At 35.7% G+C, this 23,382-nt stretch overlaps 1 protein-coding gene across 1 annotated transcript in view; it reads right to left on the reverse strand.

The window, feature by feature from the left end:
* Positions 1 to 23,382, reverse strand: part of PPIP5K2 (diphosphoinositol pentakisphosphate kinase 2) — a 50,248-nt gene that overhangs the window by 13,114 nt on the left and 13,752 nt on the right. Inside the window, exons 7-26 of the mRNA XM_069880413.1 lie at positions 22,452 to 22,537; positions 20,971 to 21,125; positions 20,215 to 20,316; positions 18,306 to 18,467; positions 17,093 to 17,214; positions 15,441 to 15,542; positions 14,811 to 14,897; positions 13,852 to 13,927; positions 13,653 to 13,762; positions 12,580 to 12,665; positions 11,839 to 11,964; positions 11,628 to 11,749; positions 8,199 to 8,381; positions 6,288 to 6,429; positions 4,989 to 5,212; positions 3,344 to 3,471; positions 3,031 to 3,145; positions 1,636 to 1,743; positions 1,434 to 1,550; positions 484 to 657 (exon numbers count right to left, since the gene is read on the reverse strand). Coding sequence (XP_069736514.1) covers positions 484 to 657; positions 1,434 to 1,550; positions 1,636 to 1,743; positions 3,031 to 3,145; positions 3,344 to 3,471; positions 4,989 to 5,212; positions 6,288 to 6,429; positions 8,199 to 8,381; positions 11,628 to 11,749; positions 11,839 to 11,964; positions 12,580 to 12,665; positions 13,653 to 13,762; positions 13,852 to 13,927; positions 14,811 to 14,897; positions 15,441 to 15,542; positions 17,093 to 17,214; positions 18,306 to 18,467; positions 20,215 to 20,316; positions 20,971 to 21,125; positions 22,452 to 22,537 — 2,527 coding nt within the window. The remainder of the gene's footprint in view (positions 1 to 483; positions 658 to 1,433; positions 1,551 to 1,635; positions 1,744 to 3,030; positions 3,146 to 3,343; positions 3,472 to 4,988; positions 5,213 to 6,287; positions 6,430 to 8,198; positions 8,382 to 11,627; positions 11,750 to 11,838; positions 11,965 to 12,579; positions 12,666 to 13,652; positions 13,763 to 13,851; positions 13,928 to 14,810; positions 14,898 to 15,440; positions 15,543 to 17,092; positions 17,215 to 18,305; positions 18,468 to 20,214; positions 20,317 to 20,970; positions 21,126 to 22,451; positions 22,538 to 23,382) is intronic.

Genomic DNA, 23,382 nt, shown 5'->3' on the forward strand with positions numbered 1-23,382 from the left:
AGTGCAATCATTTTCACCCCACATGAAACAAATACAGCTGAAGACATGTCTCTCAACTGCGGTACCTCCCCTACCTCCCCCAGTCCCCCTCTTCCTTCCCAGGATGATCACCCTGAAGGTTTGCTTAATTCCCAGTAGCAGGTGTCTTGTAAGGATGAATACAAAAGCAATGTATGTTAGTTTGAAGATGTAGGCTTAGAATGAAAAGGTCTTCATTTTCAAATATCATCTTTTCTCAAATGGCTTAAAAAGGAAAAAGGAAATAAATCTAACGCAAAACAGTAATTTCTTTCTTTCAAATATTCCTCCAGACAGATTACTGCCAAGGTCGATTTCCCACGGAAAAAAAGCAACCTTTTTGTGAGGCATAACTTCTTACTGGTTCTATGTAATCAAAAGCAGAGTTACACTTGTTTCTGTTTTGTTAAAAGCAAGCAAAAGTTAATTTCTGTGAAAGACATTATCTGGAACATTAACACTTACTTCAACTGAACCAATCTTCCTTGATCTTGGAAGGGGTGACTTTCTGTGTATGTGAATCGGGTCCGATACCAATGGTTTGAACATCACTACTGACCGATCTGTTTCATCTCTTCTGGAAGCATGTGCCTCCTCATCACTATCATTTCTATGAGAGGTTTTCTTTGAGCCTTCATTCTACAAACCATACATAATTAATTTTTATTGTAGCTGCACACCTTGCAACATATCGACAGAAGTGGTGGTTAAATAAATCTTCCGTGAAAAAGCAGAGCAAGCCAATTTTGAAAATACAAGATGTAAATCACATTTTATTGAACAAATTGCTCTGGACTTCAAAAATCTATGTGTATTTGGCCCTAACCAGCCACTGGTTATGATAGTGTGGTCGTAAGTAACCATACTGTTCAGCCAACATAACCTACTCCAGATTTCTAAAGTATATTTTTCATACTATTTATTATAATAATAAAATTCTTGCCCCACTAGTCAACAGAAGAATTCCAGCCAAGATTTCCTTTCATTCACCTCTCAAAAAGCAGGTGGTTAACTCCACAGAGCTTCCCATACATCTTTGAAAATATCAATCCTTCCTCAATAATCTGAATTCATAAACATGCCAAACTACTTCACTTTCTTAAATATTTTTCAGTTGCCAAAATATCACTGATGTGACACTGATGTTGGTATCACTTTTCTTAAAACGACTACGTCATATTTCTAGTAAAAATTCTGGCAAAGCAACTTAAGGTCCAAATTACCTGTGCCCATTAACTCAGTGTCCATTTAAAATGGAATAACACAGTGATACTGTCTATTTTACTAGATATTTTTCTACCAAAATAAAAATCATATTTGTATTTTTCACTTAACATCTTCCCAGTATTTATTTTAATATATCCAAATCCAGAAGAACTAACTTTTGTTTTAAAATTAATTATAATAATTATTACCTCTCTGGAGGCAGGCCTGTATCCATATCCAGCTGGTAAATTTTTATCTTCCTCACAGCCTTTGGCTCCTGGACTAAAGTGCAGCTCTACATGAAAACGTTCTTCCGAAGAAAGTTCCTGCAAAATATTATTAAATAGGTTTACACTTTAATACACAGCTTAGTATTACTTGTTTCTGAAGATATTTATCCATTTTAAATACCTTGTTTGGATCCTCATAAAGCATGATAACAATCTGTGTCATGTAATTGAGTTCATTGACAACATTTAAATAATCCATAGCTCGTTTCCATTGTTCATCTTTTGACTCCTTATGAGAAAAAAAAAAAGAAATCAACAAATAAAACCCAGCTATTTTCTTTAAAAAGGCCGATGATCTCCCTTTTCCCCCCATTTACATGGATTATACATTCACAGAAGTATGGAGCTTTACACAGCTAAGGAAAAAACAGATATACAACCAGAAAAAAAAGTGACTTAAGTTCCTCATCAAATTAATGAAAAGTGGAGATCAGAACTTTTCATATTTTATTTCAGTGTATCTTTTGCCAATGATGATATACATTATGTAGAGAAAGGCATCATTTTAAACTCTCTTGATGGGAACTGTTAGTTTTTGCAGTAAACTCATTTCAACTAGTATACTGCGGAAAATGTTTCCAGATACAGCTCTACTAATTAAACAGATAGTAAGTAAAGGCTTCTAGCATACAGAGTAAAAATCACCATCACAGCCTGAACTATTTAACACGAATATTCACCTTTTTTCATACTGTAGAAAAAATATATTTAGTAACCGACCTTAAAGAAAACTTAAAAGTTTACCAGAGTAAAACTAGCAGTGTATCTTCTTTAGCACATGTCAGAGATCTAGGAGTAAAAATGCTTTTGCCATCAGTGAGTTTAGTCTCCATTACCAGAAGAACGCACATCAATACAGCCATTTCAGAAGTTAGTATACTAATCAAGCAGCCATGCAGCCACATAGGCTTTGTGGTGCTGCACTTATCCTCTCCAATAGCTCAGCTAGGTAATTTCTGAATCTGGAGACCTTGCCTTTTTAAGTCCTTGGTTTCAAAGCTGATCAGATGGAGAATAATACACCACCTTCAAGGCACAGTAGTACAGAAACTAAGACAATCCACTAAACATGAGAAACTTTGCATTACATGAACATTCTTGAAGTCATGCAGGGAGGTCCTGACAAAAATACCTAACCAGTCCAAAAGTGAATTCAAGAGAATCCTGAATGATAACTTCAAGGAAAAAGAGTTGGAAGAATTGCAGGTGACAACATAAGACAAAAAAAAAGGATTATCTGCCCTTTTCAAATCTCCTTGAGAGCATAACATACAGCTGAAAACATCAGTGGAACTTAGCATTGTTTTAGAGAGCATGATTTCCACCAGTGTGCACATGAACAACCTGAAATACATCTCTGCACATACAAAACAAAATCAAATGTTTGAAAACATGTAATAAATTTCAAAGCCACTTAAGAAAATTAAGCTTTCAGTTGATACAATTTTAGTAAGATGAAGTCCTTTTGGTTCCTCTCAAAATATGAGAGTTTCAACAGAAAAAATGTTCAACTTACATCACACAAGGCACCATAACGAAGGGTGGATAACAGGGAGTGGACATGAGACTCACTGGTGAAATATAGCCGTGTACGAACATGGCGTTCAGGGGACATAACACCCCTGGAGTAACTTGAAAGAAAAGCAGAAAGTCTCATTAGACCATAATTAGATGTGACTGTATTCTAGAAATAGTTTTTAACAAATAAATACATCACATTTTTTAAATTACTATGAGTTAGTAAGACATTTCAAATACAAAAGCTATGAAATATCCCCCTTAAATCTTCCAGAAATTAATTTAACCATGTGAAAATGTAAAAGACTTACAGAGGGTGGAGCTTATTTACAGTATCATCATCTTGAGTCCTCTGAAGGTCAGAACGTATTTTTCTAACTAGAGGAGTGCAGTAACCTTTGGCAATCTCTAGTTTCTCAGCCTTAGAAATACCATATTCCTGTGCAAGAAGAAACTGACTTAAAAATTCAGTAAAGATTCTAATTCAAAGCTTGTATATGAAAGCCAATTACTCATCTATTAGTTTGCTCTGTCCGCAAACTGTTGTGGTTAACATTTTCATTACATTTGATTCCTGATGCACCTACAAGCAATAAGGGGTTGCCTTTTTGTTGTTTGATTTGATACAGAGAAAGAGTTTTGCATTCACTAGTTAAACCAACAAAAGTAGATTCATCTTCTGGTATAATGAAGCTTTCCTCTCTTCTCCCCCCACATTTATAAATACATGATGAATATAATCACACCTGATTTCAAGTAAATTTGGGGTTTTTTTTTTAAACCGTCAGTACAGAGACACAGACATATTACCTCTTTCATATGCCTACTTTAGTGTGGGGTAAATCACCCAACAGAAGATCTCCTCTTTACCTCAAATAATACCAAAAATGGTAGTTAAATACAAATGGAAAAATACTATACTGGTTACAGTATCTACATTGTTTAAAAATCTCCTCTTCCAGAAGCCTCATGCTTCTTGGTCTCAAAAGTATTCTCATCATTATGATGGATCTTTTCATTACACTAGAAAGTTTTCCTATGCATTATGCAGGCTTATCAAGTTTTCTTTGGTCTTCTTCCTTCAGTATGTGTCCTCATTTTTACCTACTCAGTACTCTTAACACTCTATTCAAAATGTAAGCTCAACAGGCCCATGTAACACAACACATACTTAGTACTATTGATCTTTTTGCCTTCCTTGATGCCAGGGGGTTGTCATAGATTGTGAAAAGAATAAGTTCCCTCACTTGCTGCATACAATACAAGCAGTAGGTCTCTCACAACAGCACTCTGTAACTGCATGGACACTTGAGGAAAGCTTTAATCTTTTCTGTCCTGTTATCACAAAACAATTTAATATCCTGCAGCCCACAACATCTTCGAAGTAACCTGAGATTAACAGTACATGGAAGTTTAACTTCACTGATTCTGGTCTGAAATTCTATAAAATTTAATGTGTCCATTTTTTTCAGGGGCTGTTAGCATTCTGAAGCAATAAAAAGGTCTTTTTACACTTAAATTGTTTAAAATAAGCGAAAATAAACAGACTGGGATTAACACTGTCATTTGCACAGAGCCTGAAAATGAAATTCCTACGAGCAGAGAGTATTAAATTAAATGTAATTTTAGAATACACAGTTGTTCAAAGGGACTCCACTCAAATCTATAAAGGATGTCTGAGACGAACCACTTTAATCCATTGTAGTGAAGGAAGCAGACATACTTACAGTTTAAATTGCTAGAAAAATTCACTTTGAACACAAATTCATGATCTATGAATCAAATCCGCTTTACAAAAAACAATCAGCTAGCTACCAGAAAATAAAAGGTAATGTTAAAGGCTTCTACTGCAAAACACAGGAACATTCAGCAGAAAAGACAGCCTAGAAGTTTTCACAAAATACAAAAAAGTATTTACTCTACGATTTATACTATCCAATAACTGAAAATGGTTACCTGAGGGATTACAATATCAGCTAAAGCCTTTGAAAGCCTGTATAATTCCATTGTGTTTTCTAATTTTAAGGAGCCATTGTGCTGCACATCGTATTTTATACAGTCGTAAATATCAGGAATTTTGCTAATATCATATCTTCCATTTTTTGTTTTGAAGTCTTTTTCCAGCTTGGCCCATCTGCGCAGCATCAGTTCCAGTGTTTCACTGTGGTACAACTGAATATCTGGGAAGATATATATATCACATAAGCAATAAGAAATCAACTGACAAAAGGGCAATTTTAATCACATAGCAGTAACAGTTAAATACAGAGGGATAAAATGGATCAAGTAAGTTAACTGCACTATTCTAAAAGAGTGAGCAGGAGCGCACACGGTCAATTTTGCTGCCGAAAGCATTGCAGCAACATAGCTAAATTAATATAGTAGAAAGCTACGCAGTGCTAACAGCCCTCTAAACAAAGCTACAGCACCATTAATGAAGCGTTCTATGACAAAGATCATGTACAAAAAAGTTAACAAGGAACAGCTGTAAGAAAATTCTAGGAGGAAGGAAGAGGAGCAGGACAACATCTTGGTTTTAGAACTGACCACTTATTCCATTTGTCTCTCTCTCAGTCTCTCTCTTGCTTGTGTCAACAACAAGAGCCAAAAGACTGGTAAGAAAGGATGCCCCAGGACAGAAGATCAGACCACACAGGCAAAACTCACTGATGTTTTCTACAGGTGACACATGGACTGCTCAACCTCATAACAGAAGCTGTTTACATGCTATACATTGCAAAGAACACTGAAAGCAAATATTCCAGCATTTAGCTAGTACAAAAAATGCACTGTTGTCACTTCCAGCTCTATTTTTCCAGTGTCACTGGTTCACCACCATTAATATTAGTGAACCATCATTATATGCAATACTACGACACATCATAAAGCAAGCAACAGATCTTCAGCAAAGATACTTAAATATAAAAATGCACCTATGTAACTTAGCTTTGCTATCATCTGCTTTTTCTATTACTTTTGTTCTGCTGAGTTTCAAACAAGACAAGAATTTCTGCAGACATTTGAGGACTAGTCTGGACATCTGAATGCCACAAAGAGCCCTTGCCTGCAATACGACCATGTTTTCCTCCTGTTTTTTACATTTTAGTAATGCATACAGAATCAGACTGTGAAAATTCCTAATCCACCGTTGGTTCTGCTAAAAGTGAGTTTAACGAAATGAGTTTAATTGTGTCACAATTCTCTCTCAGATACAAGCAAGAGAAACTAAATACATCTATAAAAATGTTTAAATACCTGCAGACTTTGGATCTTCCATTCTTTGCCTGATCTGAGAAGTCAAGCTCTGGATGAAGGAATAGACCTTGTCACATGTCTTTACAGGATTTTTAATAACCTGCATTGATTTTATCAATGAGATGCTCCCAGATGGAGTAAGCTGCAATTTGAGATAAACACAAAATTATCTAAACAAACTGACTAGATTTGAAAGAACTGGGGAGATAGGATGGAACATATGAAAGATTCCAAGTATTGCAGAAGAAGCATTCAGGCAGGTGGCTGTTAATTTTTGAAACCATTTGTCAATAATCTGCTCCCTTTGAGGCATTAGGAAAAGAAAATATATCGAAAGGTAAGATTTCGTAGAGATACAAAGGTGACAAGAAATTCACAGGGCAACTAGTTCTATATAGTAAAGATGAACATTTGCAGGAGTTGCTAAAACTCCTTTTTTGTTACAAGACAGGAAAACTGGAAAGACATTTAAAACTTTGTATGTATTTAGCAGCTTTCCATAACCTCCTTTCAAGTAACTATTGGATTCAAAAGCCTAAGAAATATTCTGTAAGAAATGTTATTATAAGGCTACATGTCACACAAAATAATTCCCTAGTCCTGCCAGCCACACCATTTTTGATACAAGCCAGGAAGCTATTAGCCTTCTTCTTCATCACTAAAACAATACAGTCAATATCCATGAAAGTAAGGCTTAGCCTCATTTTTTCAGAAGCCTGCATAATCCAAAGTAAGCAAGTAATGATATTAAATAACAGTTTATATACATAACAAACGTAAGTATTTGCACTTTCTCCAGTTTCCTCAAATGCATAGGATAATTAGGATATGGAAAACTTCTACATTTTACCTAATGGTAAGTAGTTCCTACCTCCAAATTATGACCAAGTAAATCAAAAGGAAAAGTACTGTAGCACAGAAAAAAAACCCATATTGTTTTCCCAAAGCAAAAAAAATTATTATCACTTTATAATCTCAAAGGTCAGTTACTTTCAGTAACTGTCTTGGAAAAGCACGTTCTACTATTTTCAGCCACACTTAAGATCCTATTATATCCATTTAGCAAAAAGAAGAGGGAAAATAAATAAATCCTTGAGATCTTGCACCCTTGCACTTTTTCCAAGTACTGCTGAATCCACTGCTGGCCATGGTTTGGATGATACTTTTTATCTGTATGTTTGAACAAATCCACATGTGGCATACATGCAGGGTGGTAAAGTTACTTTTCAACAATTTGCCCTCAATACCTTTTTAAAAACAGCATCTTGAGCTTAAGGCTCATCTGAAGACTTGTATTTAGTTGTTACAGCAGACTGAGTAAGGACAATTGAAAGAGAAAGAAGTTCCTTAACAATAACAAACATTACTTACATTCAAAATCAGGAACAATCCTGTGTGCTCTGTACTAAGTCAGCATAAACTATATTAATAAGCACTAAAATAGCATATTAATGAGACATTTCCTTTCATGATTAGAAAGCATTCTACTGGTTTCAGCATCTTAGTATTGTTAAAGTTAAAAGGGCCTTTTAGCAGACTAATTATTGAAAAAACTGCAGTGGGCAGGCAATGCATTTTATAGTACCTGACACTGTCAAAGTAAAGATTACAGAAAGAGTAAACAGTACTTTCATTTCTTGAATAATTAAAACATTTTTACTGGAATAGTGAAAAAGATTAAAGAATGAGGTCCATATCGACTCCTACTTAAAAGTTTGTAGCTATTCTGATTACTCAAAATGCAAGACAACTTAAAGTACCTAATTTCACCATTTCTACAGTTTCCTTTGCAAACTATTTGCAAGCACACATATAATTTTTCAAAATAGATACACAAACCCACTGCTCATTACTTTTACAAAAGAATTTCTAAGGCTATTTAATTTCATAGGAAACTAATCATATGCTAACCTTATCGTAGTCATCAGCAGTAAATTCTCTGTCTCTTTGGAGAATTTCATGGAGCCTTGCTTTAACACGATGCTGACAGCTGCTTAAAGAATCACTGTCACTGTCCAACAGACCATTCATATTAGCACTTTTTACCATCTGGACAAGAATAGGAGTCAGCTCACCCTCTAAGGCCAATAGTCCCTGAAGGAAATAATACAATTAATCAGGCAAACAGACAAAGATGAGAGTACAGCAGTATCTTGGAAAAAAAACCAACCAACCAACCAAACCACTAATTTAAATTCAAGATTCACTTGCCTATGGGTTAGATAAGCTGAGACTTGGCAGACAATGCAGCTGTTTGCATAGAAATGGCCCCAAAACTCTGCCTTGACGTGCAGTATTACTACAGCTGGTGCAATAGTGACGGTGACATGTCATAAAGCATGCTCCCCAGAACCAGCTTAAGTGACCCTAGCATCTCAGCGGTGCCTACATTGCTCCTGGGAGGGTACAGCTGTTCAGGCCTTGGGCTGCAGTGGGTGCATGGTGCCTTCTTCCTGAGGCTAGGGGCAAAGCAGCCTGACTTGTGGGCCACACAGTCTTCTGAACACATTAAGTCACCAGATAGTAGTTAATGGAAGAGTTAACGAACCTAACATCTAGGAGGACAAACAGGAGACAGATTGAGTCTTTGTAAAGAAATAAATGGAAAAACATGAGTCTGAATACTTGCAGAGCTTTAAGTTCAATAAGATGACAGAGATGTGGTGGAATACCTCACAAGAATGGAGTTTTGCAACAGCTAGATACAGGGCCTTTAGGAAGCCAGGAAGGCAAGGAGGCAGAGTTGGCCTCTATATAAAGAACAGGTTTAAATGCTAGGACTTCTGCTTTCAAACCAGTGACAAACAAGCTGAGATCTTATTATCTTATTTGCAAGGATCAGAGGACAAATAAACACAGCGGTGGGTGGGCCTGTGCTACAGACTACCTGATTTCACAAGGAAATAGAGGAAGCCTTCTTAACACAACTGGAGAAAAACTTGTTTTCCATGGAGGCACTTAGCTGTAGGTGCCTCATGCGTGGGCAGTATTACAGTGGACAAACAATATGGATTCCTGGAAAACATCCAGGACAATTCTTTGACACAGGTTACCAAAGAACGTATCAAGCATTCCATTGGAGCTCTTTTCTCAAGGCATCAGGAATGTGGAGGTCAATGGCAGCCTTGGTAATTGAAACCTGATACTATGACAGATCTTTGGAGAAGTATGGAAGACAAACATCTGCATTGAAAGCTCTAGACTTCAAATGAGCAGACTTTAGTTCGTTCATGGAATCCTATGCAGGAGTGTTCGGAAGGACAAAGGTGCCCAGGACAGCTGGATGATCTCCAAAGACAACTTTCTCAAAGCACAAGAGTAGTCCACTCTGATATACGTAGTTACAGATAAGGTCAGCATAGATGGAAAAAAGAAAACACAGAAGGTGGAAGCAAGGATGGGCTTCTTGGGAGGAAGAGAGACATGACCTGAAAATGAGGACTGGAATTAAAAACCTGGAGAGGCTGTGGAATCTCTGTTATTGGAGACACTCAGAAGTCGACTGGATATGATTCTGAGCAACCGCATCCATACTAGCTCTATGCTGTGTTGAGTTGGACTGGATGACCCACAGAGGCCCCTTGAAATCTAAGCTTCTTTATCACCCTGTATTATTACTGAAGCTCATTCAACTAAGAACTATTTATGTAACACTTGCACTATGTCCTCTCAGAGAATTGAAAGATTTTTACCACTGCAATGAGAAATAAGTGAACAGATTATTAATAAGAAGTATTATGCATGCAAAGGGTTATTTGGAAGGAGCAAAAGAGGAACTTGCCTAGCACAAAGTGAAGCAAAAGAATACTTTGCCAAGCATTATAGACATGTGAAGTTCTGAATTTCAGAATTTCATGGTTTTTATAAATAGTTCCTGTAAATTCATGTTTGTACTGAAGAAACTCGAACAGTTCATGCTTTATAAACATCACCACAAATGTTTATAGTTTCACATAAAAAAATAAACGTAAAATAAAGTGCCAAGATGTAGCACTGCTACCATGTCTTACTTATTCGATACTCGTGTTGACAAGCCCGACGTATAAAGTCTCCTATAACAATTCAAAAAATCTTTTCTATAAATTTGAAAAAAAAAAAAGAATGTATAGTCTGTACAATTTTTCATTAAAATATACGTAAATTAATTTATCAATTACACATTTCTAATAGCTTCAAACCCTATAATTTCCTCTATAAAGTTACAAATCAATGAATGAAAGACTGTTTCAGTGAAGAGTGTGGCCTTTTGAATTCCAAATCTTCTGGTACAAATTGCTGAAGTGAATGAAAATTGCAATTTTTGCTCATGTAAAATGAACACATTATCTCAAATCAGTTCTAATGTCTGTGCTTTAATCAACATACAGACACAACCGGTCACAGAAATTTGACAAAATCTAAGGAAAGTAAGCCCTAAACAAATAAGCAAGGTGAAAACTAAAAATGTTGCAAATCACATCCTGGGCTGTATCAAAACAAGTGCAGCCATCAGGTCGAGAGAGGCAATTCTGCCTCTCTACCCGACTCTTGTCATACCCCACCTGAGTACTGCATCCAACTATGGGAAGCATAATAGAGACAGGGACCTGCTCCAGCAGATGCAGAGGACTGCCATAAAGATGATCAGAGGGCTGAAGCACCTCCCATACAATAAGAACAGGCTGAGAGAGTTGGGGATGCTCAGCCTAGAGAAGAGAATGCTCCAGGGAGACTTTAAAGCAGCCTCCCAGTACTTAATGTGGGCCTACAGGAAAGATTGGGAGGGGTTCTTAATCAGAGAGTGCAAGGATCGGATGAGGTGTAACGAATTTAAGCTGAAAGAGCACAGACTTAGATTAGATATCAGGAATATTTTTTTTTCTGTTAGGGTGGTGAAAGAGAGGGTCAGGTTGCCCAGAGAAGTAATAGAAGCCTCACCCTTGGCGGTGTTCAATACAAGATTGGATGGGGCGTTGACCAACACGACCCAGTGCGAGGTGTCCCTGCCCATGGCAGAGGGTTTGCAAGCAGATGACTTACGAAGTGCCTTCCAACACAAACCACTGGGTTAGATTCTATAATTTTGGAGGTTATTACTGGAAAGAACTAAGGTACATTGGTAGGTCTGTAGAGTTAAAATCTGTCTGCACCTGCTCAAAGAACTTCAAACGCTTGGCATAGTAATTGGATATTTTTTCACTTAACTAAATATTCTTTGAAAATACACTTCTTTGAAAACACAGCCTCATAATACCCTGTGGACTCTTAATAAACCATAAACCTTCCCCCAGTATTCAAAATAAAAAGCAAACTTTAGAACATCAAAATTTTTAAAATTGAAAATACAATTTCTCATATTACCTTTGCAAAAGCTGCTGCAGTCATCTGAACTCGTCCCTCATCAGAAGCATAGATTTTGAGATCATGTCGGTAAGTGCTATGTAATCTAAGTAAACCACATCCAGGAAATCCAGCATAATCTCCTACCAAACAAACATTTTGCTTAAACTCCCATTTTGCACTTGATTAACTTCAAAAAACACATTGTTTTTTTCTTTTTTTTTGTTTTTACCTTGTCCACCTGGATACATACACCTGAAAGCCCTTCCAAGCTCCTCTGCTTGAACCCTGCCTGCAGGGGTCAATTCTCCTCCCCATTTTAGAACCAGAAGCAAGGATGGCTCATTTCTTCTATTATCTAATTGCACACAGAGAGAGGAGATTAGTATTAAAGTATATTGTAAATATTTTTTCCTTTTTTTTAATATGAACAAAAATATTTCAGCTATGCAGGGCTTCAGTAAATACTCAGAAAATATAGAATTGGAAAACTAAATGGGCACATGAACAGAGAAACCTAAAGTAGCTGAATTACAGAGAAAACATAAATGAAAGATATTTACCATGAAGTCTGAAACAAGTAAATTGAGACCGAAAAATTAAAACAAATTGGATGCCAAATACCCTACAGTTATTTCAGTCAATAACCACAGGTCAAGGTCAATGAAAGCTTATAACATTTTTAAAGATAGCAGTAAATTATTTTTCCCATCCCAGCCCCAAAACACTGTTTTTGGTGAACCACTTTTTACTTTACTTTTCTCTTACAAAAAAAGCAGTTAGAATACAAATTTATTACACATTTTCAAGTGCATGATTCAGCAGATTAAGAGAACGTGAATGTCTGCCAACAAATACTCATTCAGAACAACATATTCCTTTTTTTTAAACATGAAGCCATGTTATACCACTAGGCCGTGACTATTTAAACACACGTAATAATAAGCAATTAGGTGGAAAAGTAATACAGTACCTTCCTCTTCACTGGAAGTCTTTGGGCAACCATGAGGAAGATACGTTAACTGAACTTTGCGATTTATGCCTGAAAAATGCCCATACCTGAAGTAGGAACCAGGAAAAGTGAGAGGGGAAAAGGGAGAGAAACACTGTAAATACCTTCCTCCAAACCTTTTATGCCCCCATAATAAGACATAATAAATGTATGCTGGTCATTGATTTGTGCATTTGACCACCATGTATTGAAGCAGTGCTTAGAACAAACCTAACTCAACAAGCACAAAATGAGTACAGAAACATGAACCATTTTATAATGAACCACTTAAAAATATTACCTACGACTTTTTTTCATAACACTGAATATAAAGCTGGAAAAAACCCCACTTGCAGATCGCATGAGTAATTAATTCATCTATTCAGATCCACAACTACAGTAGCTATCAGCATCCAGAATCAGATCTGTCAGCATAGTTAACTGGCTAACAAAATAATGTTTAAGTTCTCAAGCAGGGAATGCAATAACTGTTTTAAATTTCAGTAACTCCTCTTCGCCCTGATTTTTTTTAAATTAAAGTTATCTACTACTGTTTAGAGTTCCGAGACCCTAGATCTTTAATAAGCCTTGAAGCCTTAGGTTTTTGGTTTGTTTGGGTTTTTTTTAATTATTAAATATTTCAGACTTAATAAACAAAGCCATAATTACTTGCTGTAAGTAGACAGCACACATGGTATACTATCTGGCTCCATCAGACTTTGTTATGTCACACACTGCGAGAAGCAGACTCTGCACTCAAATATTTGAAGTTTAAAAGACAAAATTCAAGATCAAAGAAAGCAACCTTTTCATGTAGAAAGTACGAGACACTACAGAAAGCAGCAAGTGCAATTAAAAAGATGAGAAAAACAGAGAGTTGTCCCAACTCTCCTTCATAATCAAATGTGATATCCTTTCTCTTGATAACTCCTGTGATTGAATTAATATATCATTACATATTTGATAATCATTGCAATCCAAGCAGTAACTGGTTGAATAGGTCAAAACAGCAGATACAACCTTGTTGCTATGAGGCCTGAAAATTACACACTCACATTTCTAACACAGTCTTTAGCTGTTCCAGTTTTGCTTTACTTTCTTCAATTTCAGAATCATTGTTTTGCCCAAGTTCTACAAGGAGTTGTCTTGCTATATCAAGCACTTCCTAAAGAAAGGAAACACAGGATTTACTTAAACAAATAATACTCTACTTAAAAAATACCACAGAAAGAAAAAAAAAAAAGACAAACTTGCCTGCAACTGTTTTGGTTTTTTCAGTTTTAGTTTTCCAGATTTATATCCATCACATTTTTCAAAGAGATCAAAAAACCTTTAAGAGAAAAAATATTGATTAAAAAACACAGTTAGCAAGTTAAAATATCACTTGAACAAGTGACTCTTAAAGTGGTCTGAAATTAACACCTTTACACTATTTCAAACTCACATTAAGATCTACACTAGAGGTCAAACCAACATTTATTTAAATCTCGTTTCCCAAGAAAGTCTCTAATACATTACAGAAATAAGAGCACTAAAAATGTTCTTACTGACTTGCTAAGAGTTTAATAAAACCAAAAAGATATTGTATCTATCAGATGACATAGTATTTAAATATAGACCTATGTCTATTCTTCATCTTCAAGAATGATGCTGAACAGAAGTAGGGTACCACATGAGCAGTCCTGCAGATTTACAGCATGTATCTCTGAATGCAAGAGTCTAGTACCAAATTAAATAATTACTTTTTACTGAAACTGCACCTAATTCCAGGTCAATTATGTAAGCACTTTATGAATGTTAACATAAAAATGGTATCTACCAGAAATTCAGAGTTAAAAGTAAAAGATGAAAAAGTGGTCAATGAGGTGAGAGTTCACACAAGGACAGTTATGATAAAGAGAGAAAAGCAGAAGGCACGGTCAGATGACGAACCACAAATATTCTCTGCTGCATTATTTTGAATAAAGACATCCACAGAGACAAATACATTTTCATTAAAATCAAGCAGACTGTCAATAAGGCACAGCACGTGACGAAGGAACTCTGCACAAATCTGACAGTCTTGTTAGAAAGACAGGTCCATGCTTGTTAATTAGCTGCAACATCAGTTAGATTTAAAATACAACAAAACAAAAAAGAACTTGCATGATGCAACTCCTATTCAATTCATTGTCTGCATATGCCCAAGAGGAAAGCTCTCTGATTCTACTTACTTCTGATGTTTTACTTCCATCTTCATTTTTTGTTTCGGTGTTCGGTCCCCATGGCGTATTACAGCTATAACACATCTAAGCTCCATCCTGAAATTCCAAGAGTTATATTTTATAATTCTACATATGAGGATCTTCTATTTAATGTTAAAACCACCACAAACCGACTATCGATGAAATTGTAGTTATCTGACATAACTACAGAAGTGATGGAAGGATATGCAAGAATACAAGGTTACAAGGAAAATTATGTAAGGTAAAAAATATAAATATTGATTTTAAGAATCAAGTAACTACAGAAAATCTATTTAAAGTAGTTTTTAAAACAAACTTGAGGTTCATTAAATGAAAAAGAATGTTTATTAGAAGCACATATTAAGTTGGTGCAGGAACAATGATTAGCAGTTAAGGAAGCTAGCCATAAAAAACTACACTTGAAGATCTGCTGTTCTATACTCAGCTTGACTAACTCTGATTGCTGGTATAGCAAGTGTGATTCCTTCCTTGTTTTCATCACACAGAACAAGTGTTCACAGGCCAAAGTGGGCATACCTTGTAAAAAAGAAAAAAAAAATTCACACAAAAGTTACATGAGGAGGTCGCACAATTCATGTGTAGCCATTACTTTCTTACATTGTTCCAGAAGTGGTTGGTACAATAGGGATGTCTTCAGCTTCCAAAGGAATTGACCATGGTATCTGAAACTGGGGAGCAAGTTCTCTCATTATGATATTTCTAAAAAAAAGGGGTTAAAAAAAACCAAAACAAACACTTGAGTTCAAAGCATAGCTTATACAACACACAAACTCTAAAGCAAACAGAGACTATACACGTGCACTTTTATCAAAGTGGTTTTAGAATACTAGCAGTCATGAGTCTCTAGATGCATATTTTTCTTTTAATTGTATAATTAAAACCTACTTAAACAACAATTTAAAGCTACTAAAACTGCTACAGACACAACATTAGCCTAATGGCCCTGGTCTTGTAAGAAACCCATTTTTCAACTCCAGTTCCTAGAAGAGTTTCTTGGATAAGATTTAGTCTTGTCCACTTAAATATACAGATATCTGACTCCACTGCTTGACTGAAAATCCCTGATAATCAGCAAGCCATTCTCATCAAAGGGTAGCTGGTGCCTTTAGTGGTAATGTCCCAAAAGTTTCTGTAAAAGAACTGGCAAAATAGGTAGTCTCTGGTGACAACTACAAAATAATAAAACTGCCTCCACCTACGGAAGGCTGTTAAATCTTGCTAATGTTCTGTTTTCCAAGTATTTCATCAAAATATACCTAACTTCAGACTAATAGACACATAAGAAGCAGTAACACTGAGGAAAAGAACTGTGATTCTTTAAGTAGTGTAAGTCAAAATTTGATTTCTAAAAAGCTCAAAAACAATGTGCTGTTACTTAAGACTGCAATGTAAGGAATAAAGCGTAAGGAAAAATATTATGAGGTAACTTTTTCCAGAAAATTCAACAGCTATAACAATTTGAATAAAGAGAAATGAAAACGTGTCTGAGAATTGTAACTTTAACTCAAAAAGTGGCCTAAAACAACTGGACTGCAGCTGTTGCCCAGGATTTCAGCTTAGCTCTTCTTCCATTTAATAAGATCCCAGATCATTTGATAATGCAGAAAGTCATGATCTATCTCATCAGTGTAATCTTACTGTAAAGCCAACCTAAATGGCCAAAATGGGATCAGCCTAACTGGCCAAAATGGGATCAGCCTACTTGGAGGGCAACATTTCGCTGGCATAGAGCTACTAACACAGTTCCATAAGATCCCTCATTATATCTCTTTTTGCTCCCAGTAGCAGAGAGAAGACAGTATAACAGAAAACAAATCAGTTTGGATTTACCAGTATGAAGTCCATAAATACAAAAATATACAGCTTCAGATCAAGGACAATGTACATAAATTTGGGCACACGTTAAACAGCAGCAAGCATAATCATCTCATGGTGCTTCTCTGTTTCAAAAAAATCTGAATTACCTTTAAAAACTTAATCTGGCTTTCAAAATACTTATTCAGTTAGCTTTAAGTGTTAACAAAACACTCAGATTCAGAGGTTTTGGGTTATTTTAGAAGTAAGTAATTTATTAAGGATTTATTTATTTATGATTATTTTTAATATTTTATTATTTAATTTAATGACTTATTCTATGTGATATTTAATTTTAAATAGTTAATTTAACAGTAAGAAGTAGTACATAATCTGTAGCAAGATAAAATAGAGTGAATAGGCAAAACTCCTGAAATAAATCAGTAAACTCTTACCCCAGTATCTTAGCACAATCATCATAGTATTTCATGGAGTTTTTCACAAAACTGAAGCCATTGACATCACAGACGTAGGACTGTCCATTAGCACGCAGCAAATCAAAGCCACAAACTGTTTGCTGTTTTTAAGAATACAAGTTGAAGTCACTGATCACCTTTCTTAGGACTGTTTATTCTAAATAAACTTTATATATTAACATGGCATTCATCTAAAAACACGAAAAAATTATGACAGATTTCATACGAAATACCTTTCGCCAGTTCTGTGTTAGGTTTGCTCACATCATGCAAACTTCTTCCTATTTTTAACTTTATATCCCCAGTTTGATATAACCTTTCCTACATATCCCTAGCAGTATTGAAGGTAGAGTTTATATGTAAACAATCGTAACCTTGAAGTCTTACAGCATAAGCAATGATGTGCCTACATATTCCTTATTGTGACAGTGTTTTCCACTACACATAGTTTAAGAGTGGGAGGCAAGACGTGACAAAATAGCAACAAAAACATTTTTGTCCAAATTTGAATTTGACATCAACATAATACTGACTTTATTAGTACAGGATTCTAGATGCTATTCCAAAAGATTACTTTTTTAGATCTCTTAAGCCTGCTTTGCTAGGTGACAGATATTCAACCCCATAGGCTCCAGAATGCCGTCATAGTTACACACAGGAGACAGACTGAAAGACAGCCTTTTAGTAAGACAGGTGAAAGAAGGGTAAGAGACTAAATATTTTGAACAATGGTATCTTAAAACAATACAAAAATGGAAACTATAAAACACTTCAAATAAGGACCTAGTCATGTCACTAACAAATTAACATTTCATTAGGCCCGAAGTAAACATTAGGTAACAAGAGTTACAAAAACTCAGCTACTGAAATGAGTTTTGCTAAACCTTTAACAAAATGTTTGAATGCATTATATATAAAACAAACACATCATGAACTAGTAAAGCACAATAGCAACATGTGAATTGAGGAAACTCATGCAATATAATCAACCCATCCAGAATTTTTCAATTCATTAAAGGAAGAATTCTTTTAGGTTAAAAAAACATATGTGGATAGGGAAGTTCAAATTTTCACTTCCCTAGGAGTGCAGCAATTATCACTGCTAGCTCTGTGCACTGAAGACACGCTGGAGTTTCATGTAATAACTGATTGACACCAAATGCTGAATCAGATACGAAAGTAATCAGCTTACTTTAAAGGCAAGGCATACTTTCCAAGCAATTAACTTCTCTCTTGCATTCAGGATGACTGGATACCTCACTTCTTTTCCTTCACTATCTCGTTCTACCTTGCCATCCAGGGCTGGAGACTTCCGAGCTTCAGCATGTGCATAGTCTGGACCTACTGTGTACACCTTGATTGGAAAACAGGAACTCTTGATGAAGTGTAACTAATTTCTATTACATATAGGCATAAATTTTGCTAAATTTATCTCAAAATGTTATAATGACTTTAAATGATACTAGCAGCTTTCATCACTGAAAAGGTCACTCCAAAGTACCCTCCTCAATGACATTCTCTGCCTTCAAAGAACACACATAATTTACTGACAACCTAAGACAAACCACAAGGAGAAAACAGGTGAAGCACATGTAAAGAAAAAAAATTATTATAAAACTTGATGAATAAAAATTATTTAATAACTATGGTGGTAGAGAGGTAAAGAATAATATTTTCCTCTCCAAAACACCTGCAGAACTTGGAGAGGAGGTTAATTTGAGAGTTATTTCAGTTTACTTGATTATGGAAATCTGGCTGCAGGACTACCTGATTCTTTTCATTAAAAAATACTCTCATATTTAAGCAGCATTAAATAAAGCAAAGATCTGCCCAGTTTTAGCATGACAATGCAGGGGCTTGAGACAACGACCATGTTATCGACTCTGATGCAGTTTCGATGCTCACTGAAACAACTGGGATATTTGCTAGACAAAACTTGCCAGCAGCTCTCAAAAATAGGTTACTGTCACTTTAATTAAAACCAAAACTCTATTCTTTGATAAAAAAGTATTTGACTAAACCGAATGACTGCAAATACTGCCAATTTTGTCAATTCAGGTAAGAGGACCAGTTGAATGAAGCTGCGTATTATAAAGCTGAAGTCTTGTTCCTGGAAGAAAAAACATTATCTATTTTGGGTGTTAACAAGTTCTCAGCTTCTGCTTGAGGACTACAATACAAGTAGTTAGAACAGTCTCCACCCTCAAGTAATTTGCATCTCTTCATGTTGCAAGAAATTTTTCTTTCTGGAAACAGTTTGTACAGCCCTTACATAGATATCTGTAAACTCAGAATAATCTATGTTATACTGTGCAGCACCCAAAAATCTTATGAGTGTAACTTATGGAAACACAGAAACCTAAAGAATGGGGAATTCGCCTGCAATCATTCCCCTCATGTATCACCAAGTGGAAGAAGTTGACTGCAACAGGTAAAAGGTCTCTTTGACCTAAGATTTCGTCTAAAGACAGTGACCTCTAATGCATATTGCAAGACAACTGTTTTATCTTTTGTGATGGCCTTTGAAACAGCCATAATGAACATAAAGGGCAAAAAAGCAATCTCCCTACATAGCTGGCTTAACATCTATTCTGTTACTGTCCTACTTTAGCAATCTTCCATGATACCTAACCTTTACATAAACGAAGAGTGAAAACAATTATGTATAAAGTCAATGTATTATTTTCTGCAACTTCATATAATTCTTGTAAGTAACTTTTATTTATTAATTAGAATACCAAAATAGTTGGTAAAATCTATTTCAATTACAGATTTCCTTGCAACCTTCAGACAAAATAACCTAGGTGGCATCTATCTGTTTACACAGGAAAATACATGCTGCTCTGCCACTAGCACAACACAAAAAAGACACACGATATCCTGGGCAATAAGCCTGCAGTAGCTGACTAACAACATAACTGAAACTACTTTACAAGAACTGTGTTTAGCTAGAGTAAGAATTACATTTTTTATTTATGAACTCTATCAAAACTTCATTAAAATTAATCCTCATGGCAAAGATATAATTTCACCTTTAGAAGTACAAGCCCTTGGAGCACTTGACAGTCCTAAATATAGATATGAATGTGCACTTATCATACCTTCACATCAGTGCCATCAGTAGGCATGAATTCTTCATAAATATAGGAGCCTGTTTTTCTCACACTGCTTTCAGGGGAATAAACGCTGCTTCTGCTGCCAATCTGAAATGAATACCTTTTATTAATAAATTGTTAATAGCTTCAACTATCAAGCCGCACCAGGTAGATTCAGATTAGACATCAGGAAAAATTTCTTCACTGAAAGGGTTATTGGCACTGGGACAGGCTGTCCTGGGAAGTGGTTGAGTCACCATCCCTGGAGGTATTTAAAAGACGGGTAAATGAAGTGCTCAGGAATACGGTTTAGTAGTACACAGGTATGGTTGGACTTGAGGACGTCTAATGTCTTTTCCAAGTAAGGGTTTCTATGATTCTATAAAACTCATAGTCTACTTTCTGGGAAACTTAAAAAAAATACCTTAAAATAATACACCTGTACTGAGAAAACACTTCTGTACCAAACAAAGCAATGTTTTGATCATCCCCAAAAGTTTTTGATAAGATTCTACAAGTGCAAGTAGTGTATGCTTCTTTTGCCTCTAAGAATCTGCAGTCGCTGACAATCTACTACAAGGAACAAGGGTCTTCATTTAATCTACATGTTCTCCAGAAATTAATTTCTCTTATCTGCCACTATTCCTACACAAGCAGGACATGACAAAACAGGTCCCAGCTAATATATAGATAGGACAGAATTAATCTACAGTTCTGCTAGACATCTACAACTTCTCAGTAGCATTAGTATAATACCCTCACCTTTCGAAAGAGCCTCTGGCTTCCACCTCCAGCAGATGTTGGGTAATAAATGTAAACATTGTGGTCCTCAGCACTAACTGGCTTTTCTACAAAAGGCTTTTGAAAAATTTCTCCATTCACTTCCACATGATCTTCTCCTTCAATCAAGCTGCACTCTGGAGAAAAAGTGCAAACAACAAGAGATGTTATAGTATGTTCATGGAATGAACTTATTAGAGATTTGGAGTAATTCTGTACATTGAAATGAAAAGATTATATTAGGTTTTTGGTTCACTGCTTTGTTACTGACTGCACAAAGACTTGATGAGCATGTGCTGAACATGTCTGCTTTACCATGTCTACATTATGTCACTTTGATACTGTGTTCCAGGATTTCTGTTGATTCCCTTCGTGCCAGACAGGAAACCATCTCCTACAGATGCATAAGCGTGAACAGGTGAAATTGTTTTGGAAATGTTCTGAAGGCGGGGGTGTGGGGAGGCTCTTAGTTTGAAATATCAGAGAGCCATCACATGGACAGTGAACATGATGTGGTGTCAGATGCAACAGCACTTCTAATAGGCTGAGAATTCTCTCATACTGTGTGACTGATGCACCTTGCAAAGAGAATTAGGTTCTCTGGAAACAGAAATCTCTTCAATACTGATGAGCTGTATGCAGCTGCTTTTATTTGACTCTTGTAGAACAAACAAGTTCTTTATCCCTTAGATTATGCAGACATTTTAACCTAAAATTCTCTACCTCTTAAGATTTACAACACAGTAATACTTCAATTTTCCTTGTTTTTTCTTCTCTCTTACACTTGTGTCTTGACCTGTTGTTTCAATCTCCTGTTGTTGCTGTAAGCTTTCCTTTTAATAGAAATCACCATTGCATTTGTTTTCAGTTATAGAAAAAATTAATCCAAATTTATACTGAGAGCAACCATCTGCAGATCTGTCTGGACTAGATTTTCCTTAAGTGACTGCTTGTATTTAGAAGACTAAGTATTCAATAGTGTGACTTGTTTCTGTCAATATTACTTTTTCTAAGTGGAATTACTAATTATTGTGGGTAATGTAACATCATGCATGCTGCTGTCTTTGGGACTCTCAGTTTGATTTTGGAGACTATAATGGCTACAAGACGTCTGTGACCCCAGCCTTCAGAATCATGCTTTTCACATGCATATTTGTGCTGCCTTTGGCTGGGATTGAGTTAATTTTCTTCACAGCAGCTAGCATGTTGCTACATTTTGAATTTCTGACCAAAATAGTCCTGATGTTTTAGTTATTACTGAACAGTGTCAACTCCATTTCACATGCTGCCCCTCCAGCCACTAGAGGTTTCCACAACACTGGAAATAAATACTGGAGGAGGAACCAACCTCTGCACCAACGAATTAATTGTCTAACAAGTGAAATTCAGTTTTCCACTATGTATGTACTGTTCTCCAGTGGAAACAAAGAGATGCCAATGATACTTTAGTCATAATTTGTTACCTTGGGGATTGTTTGGATCACGGTTTAGAACTGCATAGCGAGGAAGTAAAATGCCTTCAGCTTTAAGAATACCATACACTTCTCTCCTAGATGAAAAGAACAAAAGCTGCATAGTAACAGTAAACACTGCCAATATTTCTTTTTCACAGTCCATGCGTAAGGCAGGAAAAAAAAACATAATTTTTTTTCTTTAAATCACACAGGATAAGATTACATATATAACACTCTCCTTACTAATATAATGCTTTAAAAGTCACTGACACAGCTAAATCTTTGTAGTGATCTTGTCAATATGGGTAAAATGTAATTTTACCTATAAAACGTCTAGCAATTCAGCAGCAATTTACATAAAACAGTTCTCTTGTTACCAGGAAGACGTGAAAAAGTTTATACAGGAGAGCAGCTGGAGGAATCCAAAATAGCAAGTTTGCTCACTGTGCAGAAAGCTCCAGTGTTTGTGTATTTTGCTCACTATTGTCTTGTTAATATTTTCTATGCATGACTACAGCTCCAGAAGAAAATTTGAATAACCACAGAATCTTTTAATATCAAAACCTTCTGTTCCACTTAATAATAAAAACTTCTTCCACTTAACACACTTCTTGTAATTCTACAATTATAGGAGACTGTTGCTATACATACCTATGCTAAGCATATTTTTCAGAGTTTAAAGTTTATTTGCTAAGGTTTAGACATATGTATCATCAAGTTTCTAGTTCAGTAAATCTTCAGATGAATCAATACAGAAAGAGTAGAAGGAAAAAACACACCTAAAGACATACCCAAGAAAAATATGCTTGCATTAATAAAACATAACATTCACTGTAATTTAATTTAGACTATTGTACTATATACTGGAACTGTTGCCATGCAATACCAACAGATTCTCATAGTCACCAACTTAGAAGTAGCTTGCTGTTTACAGGCAATT

This window comes from Phaenicophaeus curvirostris, chromosome Z (assembly GCF_032191515.1).
Source record: "Phaenicophaeus curvirostris isolate KB17595 chromosome Z, BPBGC_Pcur_1.0, whole genome shotgun sequence".
NCBI lineage: Eukaryota > Metazoa > Chordata > Aves > Cuculiformes > Cuculidae > Phaenicophaeus > Phaenicophaeus curvirostris.